General features: G+C 39.9%; 1 protein-coding gene across 1 annotated transcript in view; it reads right to left on the bottom strand.

The window, feature by feature from the left end:
* The window catches only part of TXNRD1 (thioredoxin reductase 1), a 34,638-nt gene extending 12,495 nt beyond the window's left edge, over positions 1-22,143 (bottom strand). Inside the window, exons 1-9 of the mRNA XM_033059147.2 lie at positions 22,065-22,143; positions 11,430-11,539; positions 9,136-9,261; positions 5,902-5,974; positions 5,667-5,786; positions 4,720-4,862; positions 4,476-4,591; positions 2,894-3,119; positions 1,057-1,149 (exon numbers count right to left, since the gene is read on the bottom strand). Of these exons, the coding sequence (XP_032915038.2) occupies positions 1,057-1,149; positions 2,894-3,119; positions 4,476-4,591; positions 4,720-4,862; positions 5,667-5,786; positions 5,902-5,974; positions 9,136-9,261; positions 11,430-11,539; positions 22,065-22,143 (1,086 nt within the window). The remainder of the gene's footprint in view (positions 1-1,056; positions 1,150-2,893; positions 3,120-4,475; positions 4,592-4,719; positions 4,863-5,666; positions 5,787-5,901; positions 5,975-9,135; positions 9,262-11,429; positions 11,540-22,064) is intronic.
* Positions 22,144-22,690: the final 547 nt, after the last annotated feature.

Here is a 22,690-nt window from a genome sequence, read left to right on the forward strand (position 1 = left end):
CTAAGAACTGTCCTGAAGGAATCCCAAAATCTCCTTCAAGTCTTACAGATGATCAAACACACCACATCTTCAGAGCTGAAGGTCTTAAAATGCAGCACACACAGCTCATAGCTTCTATGAGGAGTGACAGCATTTCAGTGAAGATGTAGCAATAAGAAATCAAAAGTTTCCTTAATGAAGGCATGGTCTTGATTGCCTTGCTAAAAAACGTTCACTATCATGAACTAGAAAAGTCCCCAGTACTACAACCCTGTGCAGCAGCTCTGCTGCCATTGTTAAACTTTCTCACAGTATTGGCTGCCAGATGCACTGAGGTGTGTCCCTGTTAGGGGATGACTGATGCACTGTACAGGTAAAAGAGGTCACTGGCACACAGTATTTACAGTCTGAAGTCCCAGGCTGGAAAAGGCCTGTCTTTATGCATTATGTGTGCTTCCAAATACTCTATTCACAATTTTTTTCTCCTTTCAGCATCAAGGCCTATGAAAATGAGTGGAGAGAGGTGTGATGGAAACAGTCGATCAAACATACAATAACACACCTGCACACGTTAATTATACTGTTTTAAGTGTGTAATGAAGTTTCCTGACTGACTTGCCACAGGGCATTAGCTGTGTTTGTGAAGATGTGTCAACAACAGGTCTTGAGATGACAAGTCACCCATTCGTTTAACTCCTGCACAGACCATTGTTTTGTGCTAACTACAAAACATGCCCTAACTACTATGAAAGCTATTATAAATCACTACTTGTCATTTATTACAAATATTTCACTGGGAAAAAATCCTGCAACTGATTACATGGGACCAAGCTCATGCACACCCCCAAGCTAAGAAACAGGTTTCAAAAGCATGTGAATTGATTTGACAAGGCAAAATAGCCACTGACTTTGGGACTTTATTTGCAGATTAATTACCTGCTGATTGTGTGCAATTAGTATATTGTAATGATTACAATAATTTTTAAAAATTTAAAGTGTGGATAAAAACACCCCACAAAATATCAACATTTAATGGAAGGCTATTTCACATTCTTCATGCATATAGACAGGACTCACAGTATTGTATTCCCCTTCAATTATTTGGTCTCCTGTTGTGGACTTGGCTGTAACTTTCAGTATTCCAGGAGTTCCTTCCTCGACCTGCTCAACCTACAACATTTTAGGGGTTGGATGAGGTAAAAAAGAAAAAAAGAAAAAGTTTCAAATAAAAATAAACAAATGTACATTTTTCCCATCACATATCATTGAGACAGTTTTAACCATGACCTGAAATTAGGCACTCACTCTAAAGATTCTTTACATTTCTACTTGCATATTTTAATGTGTTTTTTAATGTCCCTTCGTTTATTCTTACGAATAACAACAAAATCTCATTTCTGTTTATAAAAGTGGACTGATGGTGAAGTTCTTCTAGGCATACTACCAACCTTAAAGGATCACTGTGCTAAACTGCTTCTGTTTAAAGGCAGTGCTATTTATAATATTTCATCTTCTGCCTTCAAAAGTCCTAACAAAGGGTTTTAATAAACACAACATGCATAACTTCAAACACAATGTCTGAAAGAGATGAGAAAACCTGCTGAAAACCTACCCAGCAATTTAAGCTGAAGGATATTCTCAGTCAGAAACAAGACCAAATATTTTATACCAATTTAAATCAAAGACATATAGTGAAGGGACAGGATGAAATACACAGAAGGGCACTGTGCACTGTGGCAATGGACTGCCCATCACAAGGATGCATCTGGAGAGGTCTGCTTGCCACTGAGTTGAAATGATCTGCTTCTAAAAACAGCTTCCTTCTTTCTCATTCCTCATTAGACCTTACAAAAAGCTATGTCTGCAACAAAACTAGATAATCATTCCTTCTTTTCATACAGCATGGGATTTATGCAACAAAAACCTGCATGAAAACTAAGTTCCTGGAAACATCACTTTTGACTTCTCACAGCAACTCTCATTCTATGAGAGAGGCTCAGACCCACAGTAGGAACTGGCAAGAGCATTTTTAACGCTGCTCCTGATACTGCTAAGAGGGGAAATTAACAGTCTTCACTGAATTTAATGTTTGAATCCCTTAAGTGTTAAACTCAGTAACATGTTGATTTAACACCAAATTGAAATTGCTTAATACATGATTGGCTATTTCAAACTAATTAAGAACTAATAATGAAAAAAACATAAAGGAAAATAATTTTAGCACCTTCTGAGGTATTTAATAGGGCAGTTTTGCATTAGAAAATGCTCCAGAACTTCTAATTTGGTTGAAATTAAACCTGAATTTGTCCATAAATGTGCCTACATGTGTGTGTAAGTAGTTGAATGAGTACTCTTACTGAACTCAACAAAAACTGAGCAAGTATTTAAGGACTCTGCCAAGTAAAAGATACAGATGGCTACTTCTAAAGCCTGTTTACTTTTCCGGATAGTCCACTAATCCTCGGCGTATAAACAGTATTTGCTGGCTGACAGTTTGAGAACTGGCAATGAAAAATGTGATATCTGTGATGCACTGGACTCTGATCTTACATAAAATTAGGTATCTACTTAATTAGGAGCCTGCAAGAAGATTAACAATTTTCAGGATTGAACTGCTGAATTTAAGCATATGCAACATTTGCAGAACCAGGATGAGCAGGTGTATCAACTCAGGTAACCCAACTAATTCTGATTAAAAAAATGAACTTTAATACTAAGAATTTTAATACTAAGATTAAATTATACCTTTCAATTAATTAAGTTTAATGAAGTTAATTTAAAACAAAAATTAATTCATTCTATATCACAGCAGATACTATAATGCAAGTTTAACTTTTGTATTAATTAAAATAATTTACATCTTAAAACATTATGATAGGTATATCCCAATCAATTGTAGTCTCTTTGAGCCTACCTTGATTGGCACAAACTCCCTGATAAAGTTGACTCCATGATCTTTCATATATTCACCAATTCTGTTTGCCATGTCCTGGTCAAATCCTCTTAAGAGAATGGATCTCACCATTACAGTAACATCTAATCCAAGGCCTGCAAGGAATCCTGCACATTCCAAGGCAACATAGGAAGCTCCAACCACCAGGGTTTTCCCTGGACAATAAGGCAGAGAGAAAAGGTCATCACTGGGGAAAAAAGAAAAAAAAGAAAAAAAAAAAGGAGGGAAAAAGAAAATTAGAGTCATTCATAAAAATGTATTGTGTTTTATATTTATCTAGTTTTTTTTCTGTAAGAATAGAACTTTATTCCTTTTCCTGCTCACAAATAAAACCCTGCTTAAGTTTTTGGAAGTTCATCTGGAATACAAAAACAGTGAGTGACAGATGAAAAAGTCATATTTAGGAGTACACATATCAAAAAAAGGAGTATGAAAAATCTGAATCACCACAGAAATGTGGAATGGTTTTTTAATAGAAATTTAGGAAATTGTTGAAAAAGGCAGGTGTTTACTTCCCCTCTGAATCTCACTTTAAATATTTTGCTGCAAATTTTAGCTCCTGAGAACTAAAAGAGGAAGGGGTTCAGCTTTAAGATAAAATACCATCATCACTTTGAAGACTTGTTGCTAAAGCATTATACACAGTGTCACATACACACAGACAATAAACCACTGTTACAGGTGAAGACAGAAGTATGAAATTATGGAAAACATGCTCCTTTGCCTGCTTTTCATTTCTTTCAACTGTTTCATCAAGCTACATCAGTTCTACCACACTTTGGACCTAGGCCATAAAACTAGGGCATCTCCACAAAGCCACGACTCATGGAGGCACCACACTTACTCAGCAGACAGAGTCTGGCAATACAATTCTCTGAAGATTTAAATCTAAATAAGTGTTCCTTTTTTCAGGGTGATGGAATAAAGGTTATAGCATAGCTCCTATACCCCAAGGAACTCAGTAAAGATTACACAGACAGCCTCAATCTGATAGTCTTTAACTCTGGGATTCCTGACTCCTCCACCTTGAAGCTACTTTAAAGAACCACTTTACAGGCTGTATTATCTGTTATCTTTAATTTCATTACTACTTATTAAAAGGGAAACATACCACATGGTGTTTTAGTTTCAGAGGAATTGTGCCAGTTATTTATTCCATTCCTACAGGCTTGCCGGGCTGTAATTTCAACCTCTGTTTCAACATCAAGTAACTCAAAATTTACTATGATATGAAAACATATTTTATCTTCATATAACATTTTGAATTGGCATTAGCAATTAACCAGACACTCAAAACCAGTTTTCTCAAAAGTTGAATTACTTTTACTGAGTAGCTGGGAAAAAAAGTTATGTGAGTTTCAAGACTGCCCCAATGCATGAAGACAGATTTCTACCAATTTCATAGCATCTGCAGCTGTGCTAGTCCCACTTTCCTCAATATCTGAGTACAGAGTTTTCTTTCAAGCAGACTGTGCTCCTCAATATGGGGAAGCACAAGGAATTTACACACAAGGAATGACTTTGTATTCCTCCCTGTTTTTACCTGCTAATGCAATATTCCTTATCTCCAGGTATACCGAGGTAGCGTGGCCGTTCACCAGTGGCAATGAGAAATCTCTCAGCTGTGTACAGCTTCTCAATTCCTTTTTTGTTTGTTGCCTGCATACAAAGTATTAGTGCAAAGTGAGTGTTTTACAGTCCCACCAAGGGAAAAATAATTCTATTTGAAAAGCATTTCTATTCAGACAGCACTATAGGAAGACACAGTAGCAATGGCTATGGAGTACCTTAATTGTGTGTGGCCCAACAAATTCTCCATACGCATTCTCATACGTGACCTTCGAGTCTCTCAGTGCAACCCGATAGCCCCAGTTCAGTGACCCAATGTAATTCTGAACAGACTCTGTCATGGTCATCCAGTTGTGTTTGACTGCCAGAAACAAAAGAGGAAGATTCATATTTTAGTCCAAGTTTTTCTTTTTCCACAGCAAAATTTCTATTCTCAAACAGATTCTTTTCATGATTCAGTCTTACTGGGTTTGTCTTACTCCTGTTTTACTTCAGGGTAAATCTACTGAAATTCAAAGAATCACATCAGCACAAATAACATGAGAGGTCACAGAGCAATATGTATGACTTAAAACATTGACAATTAAGACTTACTGAATTATTCACAGTTTTATATTGACAGATATATATTGACAGCTGTGAGCAGGTGACATTGCTCAACAGAAGAAGACAATGCATGTCTGAAAGGTGCCTCTGCATGCTTCTAAATAGAGGACTGAAGCCTAAATAAATCATAATCCTATAACCATGCATATCAGAGATGATAAAAAGTAGAATCTGTCTTCTTACATAGCAGTGACAGACACTTAGGGGAAAGAAATCCTTGCTTGTAACTATAAGAAGTTTCTGTCAGGCAACATTCTGGGGTATTCCCTTAGATGTCATAGTACACTCAGAAATGGAGCAGTATCTTATTGCTTTTATACACACAGGAGTCTCATCAATTACTAACAGGATCAGGAGCTATTAACAAACAGACAAAACATGGAGGCAATAAGCCTCATGGCTTTAGATTTGAATAGCGCTTCCATCTATGTGTAATTTATGAATTTGCTTCACATTGTCAAAGCCAGCACATGCTGCAGTGCAACAAGCACCTAATTATGAGAACCACCTCAGGATTTTCAGTGCAAATGACAAAACTGATAAAAGTGTCCATCTTTACCTTCTTCTGTAAAATGCCACCCAAATTTGCGTGAATCTTGCAAGGCTTGTCCCAGTAAAGCTGCCTGGTGCATCAATTTCTTAGGTATACAGCCCACATTGACACATGTTCCTCCAAGACCTGAGAGAAAGTAACAGAAAGTGGTTTCCACATCACTGTGGCAATTTCAAACAAGAGAATCAGAGTCTCTGAGCAAAGTGCCTTTATAACAGGATTGCAATGAAGAGAAATTTACCCCACGAGCTTCCCTGAGGTGTAGGAGTGACAAAATCCAGCACCATCACTTTCTTTCCATATTTGGCAGCCTCCTGCAAAACAAATTAAATAAGACACACATCTAAATATTAGAGGTTAAATTTGGAGTAGATGATAACATCATGAATTGCTGAAAAGCTTTGTGACTTTTAATTAAGAAACAATGAATGATTTGCAAGGGAACAGAGAGTAATTAATCTTCTGAATAAATCTGTGCATTCAGTAGGAAAAAGAAGATGAAAGGGAAAAAAAAGGCATTCATCCTCCTACAAAACAGCATGGCACCAGCTGATACACAGGAGACTCTGTGAGTCCAACCTCTTCTTCACTCCTCCATCCTGTCACTTTGTTCAGACTATTTCCCCACATGCCCATTTACTTTTAACCTACTTAACAAATTCCTAATTAATCCAGTTTTTCCCTTCAAAGATGGTTTCTCCAGCATTTGTTTGAAAACACATGAGAAAATTACATAAGCAGTCACATGGCCAAGCATGACAACCTTAATGACTCTATGATTCTGTATTTCCCCTAAGAAGTTTCATTAGCAAATCTACAATTAATGCCTGTAAATGATACTGCGAAGTATCATTGCTCCCTTTGTGTTTTTTAAGAAAAAGGCAAAAACCGATAGCAATACTGCTGCCAGAAAAACACTTAGGTAAGCACTAGGTAGCTCAGAAACAGCAGTGACAGATTCCTCTTATGAGATGAAGAAAAATAATTTTGCTACTTGGAGTAGGCACAACTATGCTGGCATCATATGATGACTCCTTAGACATGTAAGCAGTAACATCTATAGGAACAGGATATTACTCTAAGGCCTTGGGTTTGGTTTGGGAGGAGCTGGACAGCCTTCAGCATTCTATTACCAGTAATACTTGTTAATCCAAATACTTGACAATCAGAATTTCAATTTTAAATGTACCTTACTCCATGCAAAATGCAAATCACACTTCAAATAACTCAAGCTATAGACACCTTCAGAAAATATTGCTGTACTGGATTTCCACTTCCAATAAAGATTTAAAGATCTAGACAAGAAGCTAATCTCTATTACCAGCACCTCTGAGAAAGTTCCTTAGAAAGGCTCTTAGGGACTGAAACATGTTATTAAAGCTCCTTTAAGATGACAACCCTTAAACACTGCTTCAAAGAGCTTTACCAGGGTTAGCTAAGCAGAATGCATGGATTCCCAAGCTTCCCTCAGCTACACGCATAACACAGCACAGCATTGCATCGCCACCTTGGTAGAGATCACACACAGATAAAATCGCTTCTGCTGAATGATCTGCCACAGCCACAAACATGCCCTGTAGGCTCTCAAACCTTTTGGGGCTCAGTGCAGAGCTGCAGGAACACAGGAAGGATGCTCAGACAGCTGTTCTGTGTGCACTGAGAGCAGGGGCCTGGTACCAGTCTGAGTCTGCAGCTGGGTTGTACCAAGTCAACCTGGCAGTGTTTGCACTCCCTGTGGGGAATTGCCTCCAAAGTAACAAGCATGGGGCACAATGTAGAGACGAGGATGTGCACACAAAGGTGCATGTGTCAGAGTGAAAAGCACACATTTAACCAATCTAGGTGAACTGCTGCAAACCTGAGTGCAGATATCTGGAACTTTGTATGACAGCTGTGTAGTTGAGTTTTTTCCTGTTTTGGTTTGGTTTTTTTAAAGCATTGTCCATTAATTCATTAAAAAACATTGAACAGTCTAAGTAAAAGTCAGAAGTTTATGTGTGTAAAACAGTTTCACTTCAACTACACGCAACTGATTTGGAATACACACATTACCACTGATAGGGATATTGAATTTATTGATCTACCATCTTCTGCTCTACTCAACTATCAGGTGAGAACACTGAGAATCAATATACTTTACATGCTGAATTGAAGGAATTAGGCAGTTCATCTTCCTACTGTACACCTTTTCTGTCCTACAACTGAAAAATGATGCAATAAACATCACTGTCAGTCTCCTTATGGAAATTTCAACAGATGGCTTCTTATTACTGCAAACTCTTTTTGCATTACTGCAAGCTCTGTTTTGTTACTCTCTCCCATCCCAGAACATCTCCATCCTCTGAAAAACAGAATTTGCTTCTCTTTGTGGTTCTTAGAACCTTCACAGATCTTACCTTCAATCCTCAATCCTACACCAATACAACAGTGCTCCTATCAATAGGAAAGCAGTAAACTGCCAATACAAACTATGGATCTACAATCCATCACTCAACCCTGCACATTTCCATTATAACAGAAGTACTTATAAGGGACCAGGGTTCACTGTGAACCCAATGCTATTCTAAAATATTTTCTCCTTATTTTCTTTCACTCTGCAGTGACCTCCTCCACTTCTCGAGAACAATAGAAATGCTCCTGACTGGAGGAATAATCCAGCTCCAGGGCTGGAACAAGAAAGTAAGTTTATTTACAGGAATGCTTAATTTACTTCTAAATAGTTAATCCTATCACAGAGAGAAGAGACACAACGTGCCTGACTACTGATGTAAAGGAGAGCTACTGACTTACATTAAATCTCTGCAAGTTTAAAATATTTGGAATAATGGTATATTTTGCACCACTGTGAATTCTTTTAATTAATTCTAGACATGCTTCTAATAGCAATATCCTAAACAAACACCATAATTCTTCTGGCTACAGGCAGGAAATACCAGGCTCTAGAAATCAAGGGTGAGACCATAGCTTAAGTAGAGGCAAAATCTCCATTTATGCAACTATGCAAGCTCAAAAATCAAGACTCTTCCCCTTTGCCAATAATTTAAACAAGATACACAGATCTTTTCTGTCTGAAAAGATATTATTTCTATACAAAATTAGTATATAGTATCCCTCCTAATAATTTTGAATAGTTTTTTAAATAGTTTTGAAAACGTTTTCATTTATGAGTTGAGTTTAAATTCAACTACTAATAAACACTATTAAGATATTTACCTGTTGTTTTCCAGCATCATCACCTCCCATAAGTGGGGACCAAATTTAATTCTAGTAAGGAGAATTAGGGAATACTAAGGAGTATACCACGTTTTCCTTCTTCAGAAATTAAAGAATATTGTATAATTGGCACTAACCTTGAAAGAAATTTCTATCAGGTAAAAGTGTTGTGCCTCTACAGTTAAAGACATCAAATCCAAGACTGAGTATGTCACCCATCTACTTACAAGGAAAGTATAAGTGTGTATTTTCCCCCTCATACCTTGGCAGCTGCCAGACCTCCTGAGCCTCCACCAATGACAATGAGATCATAGTCATAGGAACCCGGTCCTGGCATAAGCCCGTTCACTTCCATTGTTTTCTGAGGATTGTCTGCTTCCTTATGTGCCTGAACAGAGAAAATGAAAAATATTAGGGAATATTGAAACATTACCCACTGTGTTCAAAACTTAGTATTTGCAGTAGCAAATATTGTGATAAGAGAACATAATTGCATCTGCATTTTCTGAGCTCTGCTTTTAATTAGCTTTAAATTTCATCTTTCTAATCCATCTGTGAATAGCTCTACACCTGTCAGATACTGAGCTATAAATTTTCTTGCTCATTGGAGCACTGGGCTTCCTCGCAGAGCTTAGTTTTTCACAACAATACAACTCTAGTGCCTCCTCATAATGTACTCCATGATGAGATATGTAACTGTTGACACAAGCATTCCATTAATTTATTTTATTCTTTCATCTGCCCTGGACTTTCTTAATTAGTGGTTTTTCCCCTCCTCCTGTATATGTTTGTAGGAAAATACAACAATCCTGTGTGACAGTGTACTAATCCCCAATAATTACCAGCCTTACCAACAGAATGAACAGAACTCAATGAAGAAAACCATTCCTGAAAACTGTGTTTTTGTAATATGGCAGTGTTTACCATTCCTTTGGTTTAGCATAACTTTGGCATCAAATGGATCAAGTGTGACCACTACAAAAGATTTTTTTTTTCTTAATCACAACTACTACCACAGAAAAACTACTCTTTAGTCCTAAAATGCATTTTGGTAGTTTATGCCACAAAGAGCATGGCAATGTGTTCATATACACTTTCTAAAATGACCCTTCATACTTCATTTGTGAAACCTCAATTTATGAGAGCTTCAGACCTTCAAGCATTTGGAGTTGTGGCAAAATTTTCAACACCTCTCAAATTGCAGGTCAAGATCTGGAGTGAGTAAAAATCAGATTCCTTAGCTGATGTAAATCAGTGAGCACCAACTAAAGTAATTAAAAACTTTTAAGACCAAACCCATAAATTAAGAACCCATATTTTGCCACTTCACAAATACGTGTTTCTGTCTGCCTTACTTGGTAGGACTTCATTCAGTACTACTGGAATAGTTGTGGCAAATCAAAGGAAAGAAAAGAGGCCAAAGAAGTTTCCCTCATCTTTTCATCTTAATTTTGTTTTGCATTAAACAGCACTTTGTACTCTGCTCATTCTACTGTTGCCTTCCTCTGGGGTTGTTCCCTCTCTGTTGCCTTCCTCTGAGGTTTGATTAATCCCTCTCCATAACTATGTCTACCTTACTGACTGCTGCCAGTGCAGCCATCCCACTGACAAAAGTCCCCTATCCCTCAGATGAATTACACAGCAATGTCAGCAGAAATTCAGGTTGTGCAGAAAGTTAGATTGTAGTAGTATTTCATAACCCCGGGCAGCCTAGCTAATAGTAGGAAAAAACCTAGAAAACACCTGAGACCACTGTGAAGACATCCAAAAATACCTCATTCTCCTTCCTCCTCTCCTCCTGCTCCACCACCCCAATACACACACACCTACCACTGAACCTACTTTGCACTTGGTTCCCTTTTTTCTATTTTTCTAACACAACCATTAGCCAGGATCAAACTTCCTGACCCAGTCAGAGCAAAGGGGCATGTATTGTGATATGCAGTTTCACTTTACTTGTATTTAGAGATGTAAAATTAGAGAAAGAGTGCATTGTTTTCCAAAGCACACCTTCTTGCCTGCTTAGTGGAAACAGGATTGTGTGAAGCATAAGGGGAGACTAACTCCCCCACAGTCATCAGACCCAGCAACCAAGAATGGTATCTTTATGATGCACAGAAGGAAACCACACAACTACTCATTTCCTTAGATCACTACGTATATCATGCTACTTTTTTTTCCTCCATTTAAGAAAAATGCTTTATGTTTTCACATAGACTAAGAAACTTCCGTTTTTATTTCCTACTGTTTGGTTAATTTCTCATTAATTCTTCATAACAGCACTTTATGAAGACATATTAAAACTTTAGATTACACGAAGTAGATTACAAGCTTCCTTTCTTCCGCCTGAACCCTGCTCTAAAGCAGCCAGGCTCTTGACAAGTTCTGCATCCCATTTACTGGGGGAACTTCTTTATGACCACAATCCCATCCTGAGAACAGATCTCTTCTCTTCACCCATGAAGTACAAATTTTACAACAAAATTTTTATTTCAAAAAAGATTATTTTTCAATGTCAAGACTTAATTACAAACTTTTAAATGTATCACCCCCTACCTTTAATGCTGTCTCATGATCTCCTATTTGCTTCTCCCGTGCAGGAACAACTGGTTGGGAAGTTTCTGCCACTGCTTTGTGCTGCCCTTCTCGCAGCTTTGGGGCTCCCCCTGTGAAATGAAGGATAAAATAACGTAGTGTCTGGAGAGACGTCCTTTATAGCACTGTGCTCCTTGAGAGGGATTGTCTGGGGGAGTGGCCTGGCAGCTTCATCGCTTCCTCATCTGTAGTATGTCTGTCCCAGGGGAGCGTTTCCTAAGGCAACTCATGACTCATTTGCAACGTTAGGATGACTTGCAATATTTCCCTGTTGAAAAAAATCCCATGCAAGAGTTGACTGAGCTTTCAGTACTTTTGGCCAATCTAACAATATGCTTGGATTAAAGCAAGGAAATCACATTTCCTGTGGCTAAGCCTGAAACTTCAGTCTTAAAAGAAAATTATGATTTTCAGCTTTCTTGCCCAGAAAGCACACTTAAAGTCTCATACTTTTAAAATTTAAGTTATTTTTTTTTGTTTTTTCCTGAAATTTGTTGTCTGGAAATTCTTTCAGTTCAATGTATTGATAAATGTATTGAAAAGGCTGGAAAAGACCAGTTTTCCCACTGGTCATAACTGAAGTTTAAGCATATTAGTGAAAAAAACCAAAAAACATATTTACACACAGTGAAATTTTATCTGATGTGGCATTGAAAAAGAAAAAAATGGAAAATATGATGGATGATGGGAATCCATTATCAGCTCTGCCTTCCTCCACATAACTCTGAATTACGTTCTGCTTAATTTCCAATAAATGGGTCAGTACACAGTTGTTTGTACTTAATCACATACATACCTTGCATTGAACAACCAGTATTAATTAGCTAACCCTGACATGTGCCCATACTTAGAGAAACAGCCATACTGAATGCTATGTATACATTCCTTGGGCACTGAGCCCAAAAACCTGAAAAGCATTCACACACACACAAATGAAAAAAGGCAGTCATTGAAAACTTGTCTGCAGTATTGTCATTTCTGACTTCTTCTCTGAAACTGGTTGCTAAAATTACTTTATCTAACAAAGATATTGGGAAGAGTACTTTGATAATGGTGGTAAAGGGGTTTAAAGATCAGAACTGTTATGCAACAGTTAACAGATATTAGTGATGGATACTACTTTTCCCATTCTATTTAGGGAACACACACACATAAAAAAACAAAAGCAAGAACACAGGTTTTCAACAGCCTTCACAAGGGATAATTTCACAATCCTCACAAAGGATAATTTTTTGCTTCACTATATTATATTAAAGCTATAGTCCTGCATGTACCTGAAGCAACTGAAATAGTATTTTATTCCTGCAAGTTTGAACAATCTCAGGAGTGCTCACCTAAAACTAGAGATAAAAATCTAGTCATTAGCCAACACAGGTACTTGTATAAACATCTCTCCTTATTTTCAGGTAGGTCTGTGCCAGAGGTACCAAGTTTTAGCAATAGCCCCAAAACCCAAAGGCAATCATAGCCCCTGGCAGAGACTTGAAAAGTTTGTATGTTGGCTGGCTCTGCTTCTGGGGGCCTCTCCCTTGTTGGTTTGGGCAACCTGCCACAGGCAGGATGACAAAGCAGAAAGTGCTCTGTGTGTCACCAGCTTGCTCCCCATAAAATTCCATCGACTAACGGCAATTGCGATAACTCACAGCCTTGGTGAATAATCAATGCTTTCCAAAAATTAGTCAGCAGACACTTTTTTGCTGAGTGAGACTGCTGAAGAGAACCTGAACCATGGATCTGCTGTGGATAACCCTCAAAGATGTGGTGGTGAGGATGACTCTCTGCCTGGTGCGTATCAGTGTTACTCAGCAAGTCTGTAGCAGGGAAGCCCAGTGAGGCCCTGCACTATCACCAACTTTTGGTTTTGTTAATCCCAGTCTAGGAGGTGGTGGCTGAGTTGGCACCTTCCCAACGACCTGCCAAGTGCTCCTTGATATGGGGTGAATCAATCTAACCAACCAATACTATAAAAAGGGGACAAATCTATTCTCTTCCACCACACTGGTTTTTTTCCTTCTTGGTGTCTGCATATCTGGCACCAATTCTGGTAGCCTTGATCTAAATCAACTCACTAACCTAGAAGAAAACTAACCCAGGAGAAGAAAAGTTGTAAATGGTTTCCCACCTGTCTGTGAATGGTTTCCCACCTGTCTAACAAGCTCATCCAGCTCAAGGAACAATCCTCTGATCACCACAGCTGGTGTCAGAACAAAGGCATTACCAGACCAGGAGAGAATAAGAGGAGGCAGCAACACCTCTTGCTGGTAGTGCCAAAACTGTCAGAACTTGTTAAACCAGTGAAAAAACCCACCTGGGAAGATAAAAAAATACAGTGAAACAACTATGTCTTTTCAATCCATATCCTTCCTCACTGGGAGGGAGCTCCCTCACAAACCAAAGTCCTCCCTGGCACCGAGGCCTCTGAACTTTTGACTGTTTGTTGTGTAACTTCTGGCTAGAATGAAAAAAAAAGGCATGATTGGTTTCGGAAGGCTTTGACCAGCCCAACCTAACAGCCTGGACCAGCTTTGTAAGCAGAATTGCTTCAGGATAAGAATTGCCTTACTCTGCAAAAGCAATCCAGGGATCCCACCAGTGGCAGAGGCAGGACATGGGCACCCATGGAAAGCACTTGCTCTTCAACTACTCACTCTGGTGCTTCAAGGCCAGAGTCTCCACTGATTTACCTAGAGTTCCTGTATCACAGAAAAGAACATTACCAACAAGAACAAACTTCACATTTTCACAAACTATAATTTAAAAAATAGTTGACTCTACTCCAGGAGTTCTGAAGATGCCTCTAAATTTGTAACATTTCTGAGCAAGCACAGAAATTGCTTACAGCCCTATCTTCTGGCATTTGGAAGTACAGACTATTTCATATGACAATGAATATTTGCGTTACATCCAAGTGAACTTAATAGGTTGAGAAATTTTCAGGTTTTCCTTCTTCTAGATTTGCTCTTTTCTGCACTATCCTCACAGGTCACTACTTCCTCTATTGCCCAAATTCAAACATTTGGTAGTGACAACAATAGAGTCATTACATAATTCAGATTACCAGGGAAAAACCCAGAGCCCTTATAAAACACACCTCCAGCCTGGATCATATCACAAATACAACTGAGAGAGCACCTTGCAATCAGCTGAATTAACAAAACTGAGAGGAAATGGAAGCCTGTGGCCTTGCTGGCATGATGTTATTTGCTTTATCTACTAAATTGTCCCAGTTGTGAGTTTTCTCACTTTCTGTCTTCCAGTATGCTCCCCATCCTACCAGGGGCTGAGCTGTCAGCTGGGCTCTCAAATCCAAAACCCACCAAGCTTTAAGATTTGACACGCAAAAAAAGTAAAGTGCATTTTCCTAAGAAATCAGAAATTCCCTGAACTGCTATTGCTTAATATTTATCCAGTGTGTTGCTGCAAAGCCCTTTAATTTTAATTTTTCTTAATGCCCCTTTCAAATCTAAGAGTTTAAAACTCCTTCCACTTAAATAAGAGACTGCTCAAATGGGATCAACATCAAGGCACAATGTGGAGTAACTGAACTTTGCAACTTGTTGAAGCAAGGACTCTACTTTGCCAGATTCCTGTTAGCAGAGTCCTGACAGTGGTACATAGTATTACTCCAAAACACCTATTTCCTTCCTATGAAAATATAAATTTTCTGGTTTTACCACAACTGTTTGAGTACAAAAAGCAGTTAAAGTAAATTCCATTAGTGGGAAAACATATAGACACAAGCTTTCTTCTGGGAACTTTCCAACCTAAGTGTTGAGAGTTCTCTAAGCCAGAACAGAAAAACCTCATCATTCTCAGCCAAACAAATGCAGTTAATATATGAAAAAGGTAGAAAACAGCAGAAAGGCCCAGAGCACAACATTCTCAAAGGACAGTAAAAATCTACTGAAAATTGTTAATCTAACCTCTGCATAGCAGGACAGGAATTACAACGAAGAAACACTGACAGAGGAATGATGAACGCCAGATCAAATGAAAGACAAACTTTCAAGTGACATCCATCTGAGAGCCTGAATCAAAGCTCTCTATACCCAGCAGAGAAGCTCCCACTCAAAAAAAGACATTAAGTGACAAAATTCATCCCTTCAACCTAATTTTCCAGTGAACATCTGGGGACTGACTCAACAACATCCTTAAATCAGCTTTCCACTCAAGATGTGTTTGGAGGGCTGCAATCCACTACCTTTCCATCCAAGAAGAACCTAGGGCAAAAAACTCAACACTCAAACACCCCCTTCTCTAACCATCCCCTCAAATTTATAATCTGTCTCATTCTGTTAGTCTGAAAAAGGGGTTCTGAAACTGATCTCGGTTTCTAGTTACCAGCAAAAGGAGTAATTCCTACTTCCAGGCATTTCTTTTCCTTTTTCTTTTCTAAGTATTCATGCAGCTAGCACAAAGTCCATCTGCTTTACGACAAAGTATATTACTTTAGTGATTTTAACAGGGACATCGTTATTCTCCTTGGGTTATTATGAAGTCCTACAATATATGTTTCTGCCATAATAATTATGGAACTTGAAATCCCACTCCAACAAGACCCAGGCTTTCTCACAGACATTCCTAGTAGTGCTCTCACCCGCAGAAGTTTCTCAGCAATATCAGACAGTGGGTACTTGCCCTTGAAAGTCTTCAGCCATTCCTCATTCCTTATGTAATTGTTTACAGTAAACTATACAGGAATTAGCCAAGGTGCTCTAATTAGAACTAATAGGGATGTTTTCTGTGAGCATAACATCACATGCTGACCTCAAGTATTTCTAGAATATCTACAATACAAACTCTGTTGGCTTTAACAGAACAAGTTGTACAAATTTAACAAAAGTAAATTTCGGATTCTCTCGTCCTCAGTAAAAGGCAGCCAATCTTACATCAATTATGTATCTTTGACCACTTTCATCTTCAATTTTATTTCAATGTGAATTAAACTAAGTAGGTTATAAAAATCTTAATATAAATTTGTCTGCCTCTGGAGCTGTGGTAAAAGCTATAATATCTCAATTAACAATTTACATGCAACCTTTATGGAAAATATCATCTTACTATACAAGTAATTTTTAGATTTTTGATTATTTTCTTCAAAAGTCACAGATGCTTTGGGGTTTACCCATATTAGTTAATGTTTTGTTTAATCTAAATCAAAACAAAGGAAGCTGAGTTCTGCTACAACTAACTACTTGTAAAGTGTATCATGCTCATAGTGCCACCATACTGGCTCACCCTTTATTTGGGATGACCTGAAAGAGCTGAGCTTCCTGACTTTCCTTCTTGAAATTTCTGCAGCCATCACAAACCTGTGGTTGCCCTAAACTGTGATTAATATTCTCATGCTACCTTTTTTTAATTCCTGGTCAGTAAATAAACAACTCTCTGACACAAGGAGGAAGCATCACCAGCCTCACTTGAATAAGCGTGACACCTGAGGCCAGAGAGGTAAAACAGTACTCAGCAGGGATGGAACAGGATCTCCTGGTGCTGGTGCCATTCATTAGTCTCTACTGCCACTGGCCATACCTTTATTGTTTCTACCACAACTAAAGCCATTTATTCATTCCCACACATTTCTTTGTAATCAGGCTTGCGTTTGAGTCATAGAAAACATAAAAAATGGTGGAAAACAACTCACACACAATCAGGCCTTTTTGTCAAACAACCCAGTATTAAAATTGAAAACAGTTAAAGGAAGACAAGCTCTTTGCAGGTAATCTCCCAGTAAGGGTGTGAAGTTCAAGGCAGGTATAACACCCCAGAAAGTACCTGGATACTTGGCTCAGAAACCTGTGATTTCCCCCCCACCCAACTGGGGCTTTTTTAAGAGGTGAGGATAAACTCCAGATATTTTAGTCAAGAGTAATCAAAGATTTTCGTCTTTGAAAAATAAAAGCTCTTGAGTGAAACCATGTAATCCTGCTTGTAGCAGCCCAGCAAACAATGACACAGCATTTCTGTGAGGACAGGGAAGCAGCACAGCCTAACAGGTCGCTCACTGCCCTCTGAAGTCTCCTGCCACCAAAGGGATCCCACAAACCAACGCGATGCACCTGGCCTTGATAAAGGGTTGTTGGCTGGGAACGGTTGTGAAGAGTGGCTGAAAAAAACAAATACCTTACACCTATGAGCCAGACTACCGAGAAGTGCTTGCTTTGTGTCAGACTGTGCAAACAGCAGAGGAGATAAGGAAGTTAAGAGTTTCCTTCCCACCATACTGGGGATGTCATGGCAGGAAACAGGAGAGGTGACCGTGTCAAACAGCACTTTCTTGCCTGAGCATCTGACTCAACAAGCAAAACAGGCAACTTTGCTAGAACAGAAGATAAAATGAGATGGTATCTCCGTTCACTTAGTAAAACCAGTTCATTAGCAGATTCTAAAGAAAAGCTAGGAGTACACTAGACTAAGCTACTACTATTTTCTATGGAAATAAAAGTATTTGCATGCCCTATTTACTTCCTCTCTTTGCATTTGTATCTCTTTTATGCAAATGATAGTGCTGGGTCAGATAGGGTTGTAATAGCCAAAAATTATGTGGGGTCACACAATTCCACAGAGTTTACCATAAATTAATCCCTTTGCATATTCAATACTACAAAGAACAGAGAGTACATATAGGAAAGGCAATATGCTAAGGAAAGCAACAGCTGTAAACTTTTTGGAAGAAAAACAGAAGGTAAAAGCAAACTGAAGATAAAGAGAGGGCATCAGATATAACCAGGCAAGTTAGGGAATGGTTCTCCAAGGAAGACCTACAATGTGACAACACATTCAAAAAAGGAAGTTATTAAAAGTATGAACGAGGAAAAAAATGAACAAGCAATGACAAAGAAAAAAACAGGAAATACATGAGTTGAGCTATAAGCTGGAAGGCAGCTGCATGAGAACAGGCAGGTATAGAAAAACAGATATCAAAAACAAGGGAGGCATTGTAGATAAAATATTCTCAGGAGATAGCAGCAGCAAAGAAAAAGGGGAATAAGTTAGCAATTCAGTATACTAACTAAGCCAGAGTGCACAATTTTATCTGGTATTTGGTTTGTTTTTTACAAGCACAATCAAAACAGAAATAAGGTACCCTAACGAAGGGTGACCGAGATGGGCTTAATAGAGGAACAACCTTCAGACAGGAACAAGCAATGGTGTTTTATCTCCAAAGTTTTGAAAATAGAGAAACCATTAAAAAAAGGACTGGAAGAAGGAGACAAATACCATACACTGCGGAGGGCCAAGCACCGTTTCTGTTCATAGCAGAAATTAAGAGGATGGCATAATTATTAGCAAGGGTAGAGGAAATACATAGGCATCCATTAAGCCACATCCAGGATTTGAGTTCACTCTACTTTTTAGCACAAAGAGTGCTATGACACATCTGTTATTGTCACCTGAGCAACTCATGTAAATTATATGGTCAACACATTTCCAGGAAATACTGCAAAAGTAAAAATATTTGGGGCCTCATTACTCTGACACTCACCACATGTAAATGTCAACATAACCTAATTACCACTGGTGTTTGTACTACAGCACAGAGCTAGGACCACCAAAGCGGATCCCCTGTTACTCCATCTCACAGTTATGCTGCATTCAGAGGCTCTCATATTAGCACTAAAAGGGAAGAACAATTATGTTAAAACTACTTTTTAAACTGAATTTGTAAAACCCAGCCCAAATTTCATTCCCAGTCTACTTTCCAGCCCACCAGTGAGTGTGTCCTGAGTGCCCAATCCTGAAAGAAGCTGAGCAGCTTCAACACACATCAAAGTCAAACCAAACTAAAACACAGCTCCTCATAATATTCAACTTTGACAGTCTGGGATGAAAAAAGCAGCACTTGACATTACAACAAGGTAGAGTCCCACAGAAACAATACGTTTTATAAAGCAAAAGCTGCAACCCAGGCTATCTTAATTCTGAGATGTGTGAGTTTAGTCCCTTATTGTACAGCTTTGAATTTTGTCCTTAATCCTTCCTGCAGTAAAATGCCTGTTTATAATACAGAAAACTAAGTAAGTGTGGAGATAATTTAACAAAAAAGTCAGGAAAAGAACTCTCTTCTCAGTTACTTCCAATTTTCATACCTTTACACTCACAAAACGTCATAGATACTGCAAGTGCAAAATGCAATTGTTGAAGTATACTGAATGCTATTTGAAGATTGAGAATAACCTTTTTGAAAGCACAAGGGAATGTATTTCAGACCTTTGTTATACAAACTATATATAAGCACCTTGTCTCAACATTATTACTTTTTCCTGTGCTAGTCACCATTTTTTGCCAGTTGTGCTCATTGCCAGCTTGCTACTGTTTATTTTTAAACATTTTCAGATCTGACACTGAATTAATAACTGAATTTAATATTGCCATTGATAAAGGATGGAAAGGTGGGAAAAATCCAGAGAACAAATAAGAAATTCTTATAGCTATTAACAGCCCAATTTCTTTCTTCTACTACACATATAAGTTTAAATATACTTTGTCCAAGGGACATATATAGATATTAAAACAACTCCACACCTTGGCATGACCAGCTATAGAAAGGGGTTAATTTTAGACAATTAATGTTTTAAAGTCAGCTAAACAATTAATAATTAGTGTATTTGGATTATGTTTCCAGATTAATGTAAATTATGTATCTCTCTTCAAATTTCTGTATTTTTTTTTGTTTTAATCTTCTAAGTTGTTCAACAGCATACAAAACTCCTCTCATCTCTTGTCCTTGATGGACACTAAAAACTTCGACATATTCCTTTGGGAAATGGACATTGAGATTCACATAATAATTTTCTCATAAGAAATTATCCCAGAAGCAAAACTGCCTTGATACTGAAATATAAACCTTTTCTCACAGTTTAAACCACCCTTCCTGGAGAATTACTTTAAGATGCTGTCAGAGTTGTAAAATAGGTAACAGGGAGTAGTAACGTCTTAAATTGAAAAACCAAAGATACAGCAGAGCATATAAACCAAAGCCCAAACAACATGTTCTTTTAAGTCGTTTAGCATGAATGAGTCAGCTCCACAAGGCTGAAAATTCTCATTAAGAGGCAGGTTTCATTTTTGAGTTTATGCCAGCAGATAGATTGTTGGCCAGAGGAACCAGGTTTGGGTATAATTCCAGAGCAACTCAATCTGCCCCAGACTCCATGTTACCACACCTGCACAGATTCCAATACTTGATTTAAAACTAAGTTAGGTACTTCTAAATCATGGTAGTGGTAGTACTAGGTAAGGGAACTGCTGTCAGGTCACAGCACTGGCCTGAAAGTACAAGGACAACTGGACTCTCTAGACAGTGGTTTAAGAGGTTTTCTGTGTTCGGGGTTTTTTTTTATTTCCCCATTCCTTCCTCTTAGGATCAAAGAACATCCAGTGCTTCCAATGCTCAGATTGGAGGATTTTATATTGGTGTAATTGAAAGATCTAAGTAATATGGAGCCATAACAATAAGCCTATTTCAAGAGTTCTAACTATTACAAACCTCATCTTTGTATTTGCCAGCTCCTGCTGTGCCTTATGCAAATTCCTACTGAACAGGCATCTTTACTTTCTGTTTGCCAAGGTTCTTACAATTTCCATCCTGCATAATAAGACTTAAAATATCATATAACACCTTAAAGCTCCCAAGGTGATTCTGTGTCAATGTCCTCAAATTATTGCAAGTACAAGAACATGCTCAAAACCAGTCTCCTCTCCCAAGGATTCAGTGGAACCGAAAACACTCCTTTAGTACACACTCAGTGTACTGTGTCTTTTCTTTTAGGCAGAACTGCTGCTCAGTGCCAGATGCAAGCATAGGTTCATTTTCAGGTGTTCATTACTTTGAGCCCATTATTTAGCTTCTCTCATCAGGTTTTATAGACCCAGTGAGAGCACGGTTAACACTATGCCCATGGAGGATCTCAGCCTGAAGCTCTGACTCTGACGAGCTACAGAGCACTCAGATGAAACACAAATTTCCCCACTCTGTTGTGGGAAGATGCCTCAATCCTGGTAGGCAGAAATAATATCCATGAGGACCATTCAATTCCCATGTAACCCCAAATCGTGTTCCTAACTCCAAATCGTGTTCCCTCCTCAGCACAGCCATCCTTCAGGACACACCGCGGCAGCCCCCGCGGCCAGGGTCCCACACCCAGCACGGCTCTGACCTGCCGTGAGCGGGGCGATGGGCACAGCCTGCCCAGTCAGTCACCCAGGGGACAGCCAGGCGGCAGAGGGTGTTTGGGAACAGGTGCCCAGCCTGTGCGGCAGAGGGTGTTTGGGAACAGGTGCCCAGCCTGTGCGGCAGAGGGTGTTTGGGAACAGGTGCCCAGCCTGTGCGGCAGAGGGTGTTTGGGAACAGGTGCCCAGCCTGTGCGGCAGAGGGTGTTTGGGAACAGGTGCCCAGCCTGTGCGGCAGAGGGTGATTGGGAATAGGTACCCGTGGTCATCCTGCTGAAGGCAGAGCAAAGCTGTCCTGCAGCGCGGTACCCCCGGCCGCCAGCCAGAGAGGGAGCCCCAATTCCGCCTTCCACCCGCCCGCCCCACCGCGCCCGGAGCCACTAGGTGCGAAGCGCTGCCAGGCAGGCGCTGTCCGCTGCCTACCTGCCGGGCGCCGCCGCTCGGGGGGCGCGCCGCCGGGCGCCTGCCGCACCGCCTGGCTCTTCCGCAGGGTGCTGCCCATGGCGCGGGCCGGACGGGACGGGCCGGGATGCGGCGGGACGGGCCGGGATGCGGCGGGACGGGACGGGATGCGGTACGACGGGCCGGACGGGCCGGGATGGGCCCGGATCGCCGCCCCGTCCGCAGCGGCTCCCCCTGGCGGCCGCGGCCCCGCCCGCAACAGCCGGCGCCCCAGCGCGGCCCGGTCGCGATGGCGACGGGCGCGGGCGGGCGCGGCCCGGGGTGGCGCGGCCGTCGCTCCCGACGAGCCCTCCCTCCTGCGGGCTCGGGGGTGCTGGCGAGCCAAGGGCGTTCAGGAGGTGTTCTGGGAGAGGTTTTCCCCTCACAATTAATGGTTCGTGCTGAGAAACACAAAGATGGAAGGGACCCTGTGACTGGAAGGTTCCCTGCGTTCCCGGCTGGGCTCGGGGCAGTATTTGCCCCCACTACCTCACAGTGCTGCCGAGGCTGTGGCCCCATCCTGCTGGCTTACACTCAAATGTGTGGCAAGAGGAGTATCTGCCATTGTCCCCCAGTGTACAATGTGTCACATCTACTTCAGTAGTCTG

This window comes from Catharus ustulatus, chromosome 4 (genome assembly GCF_009819885.2).
Source record: "Catharus ustulatus isolate bCatUst1 chromosome 4, bCatUst1.pri.v2, whole genome shotgun sequence".
Lineage (NCBI taxonomy): Eukaryota > Metazoa > Chordata > Aves > Passeriformes > Turdidae > Catharus > Catharus ustulatus.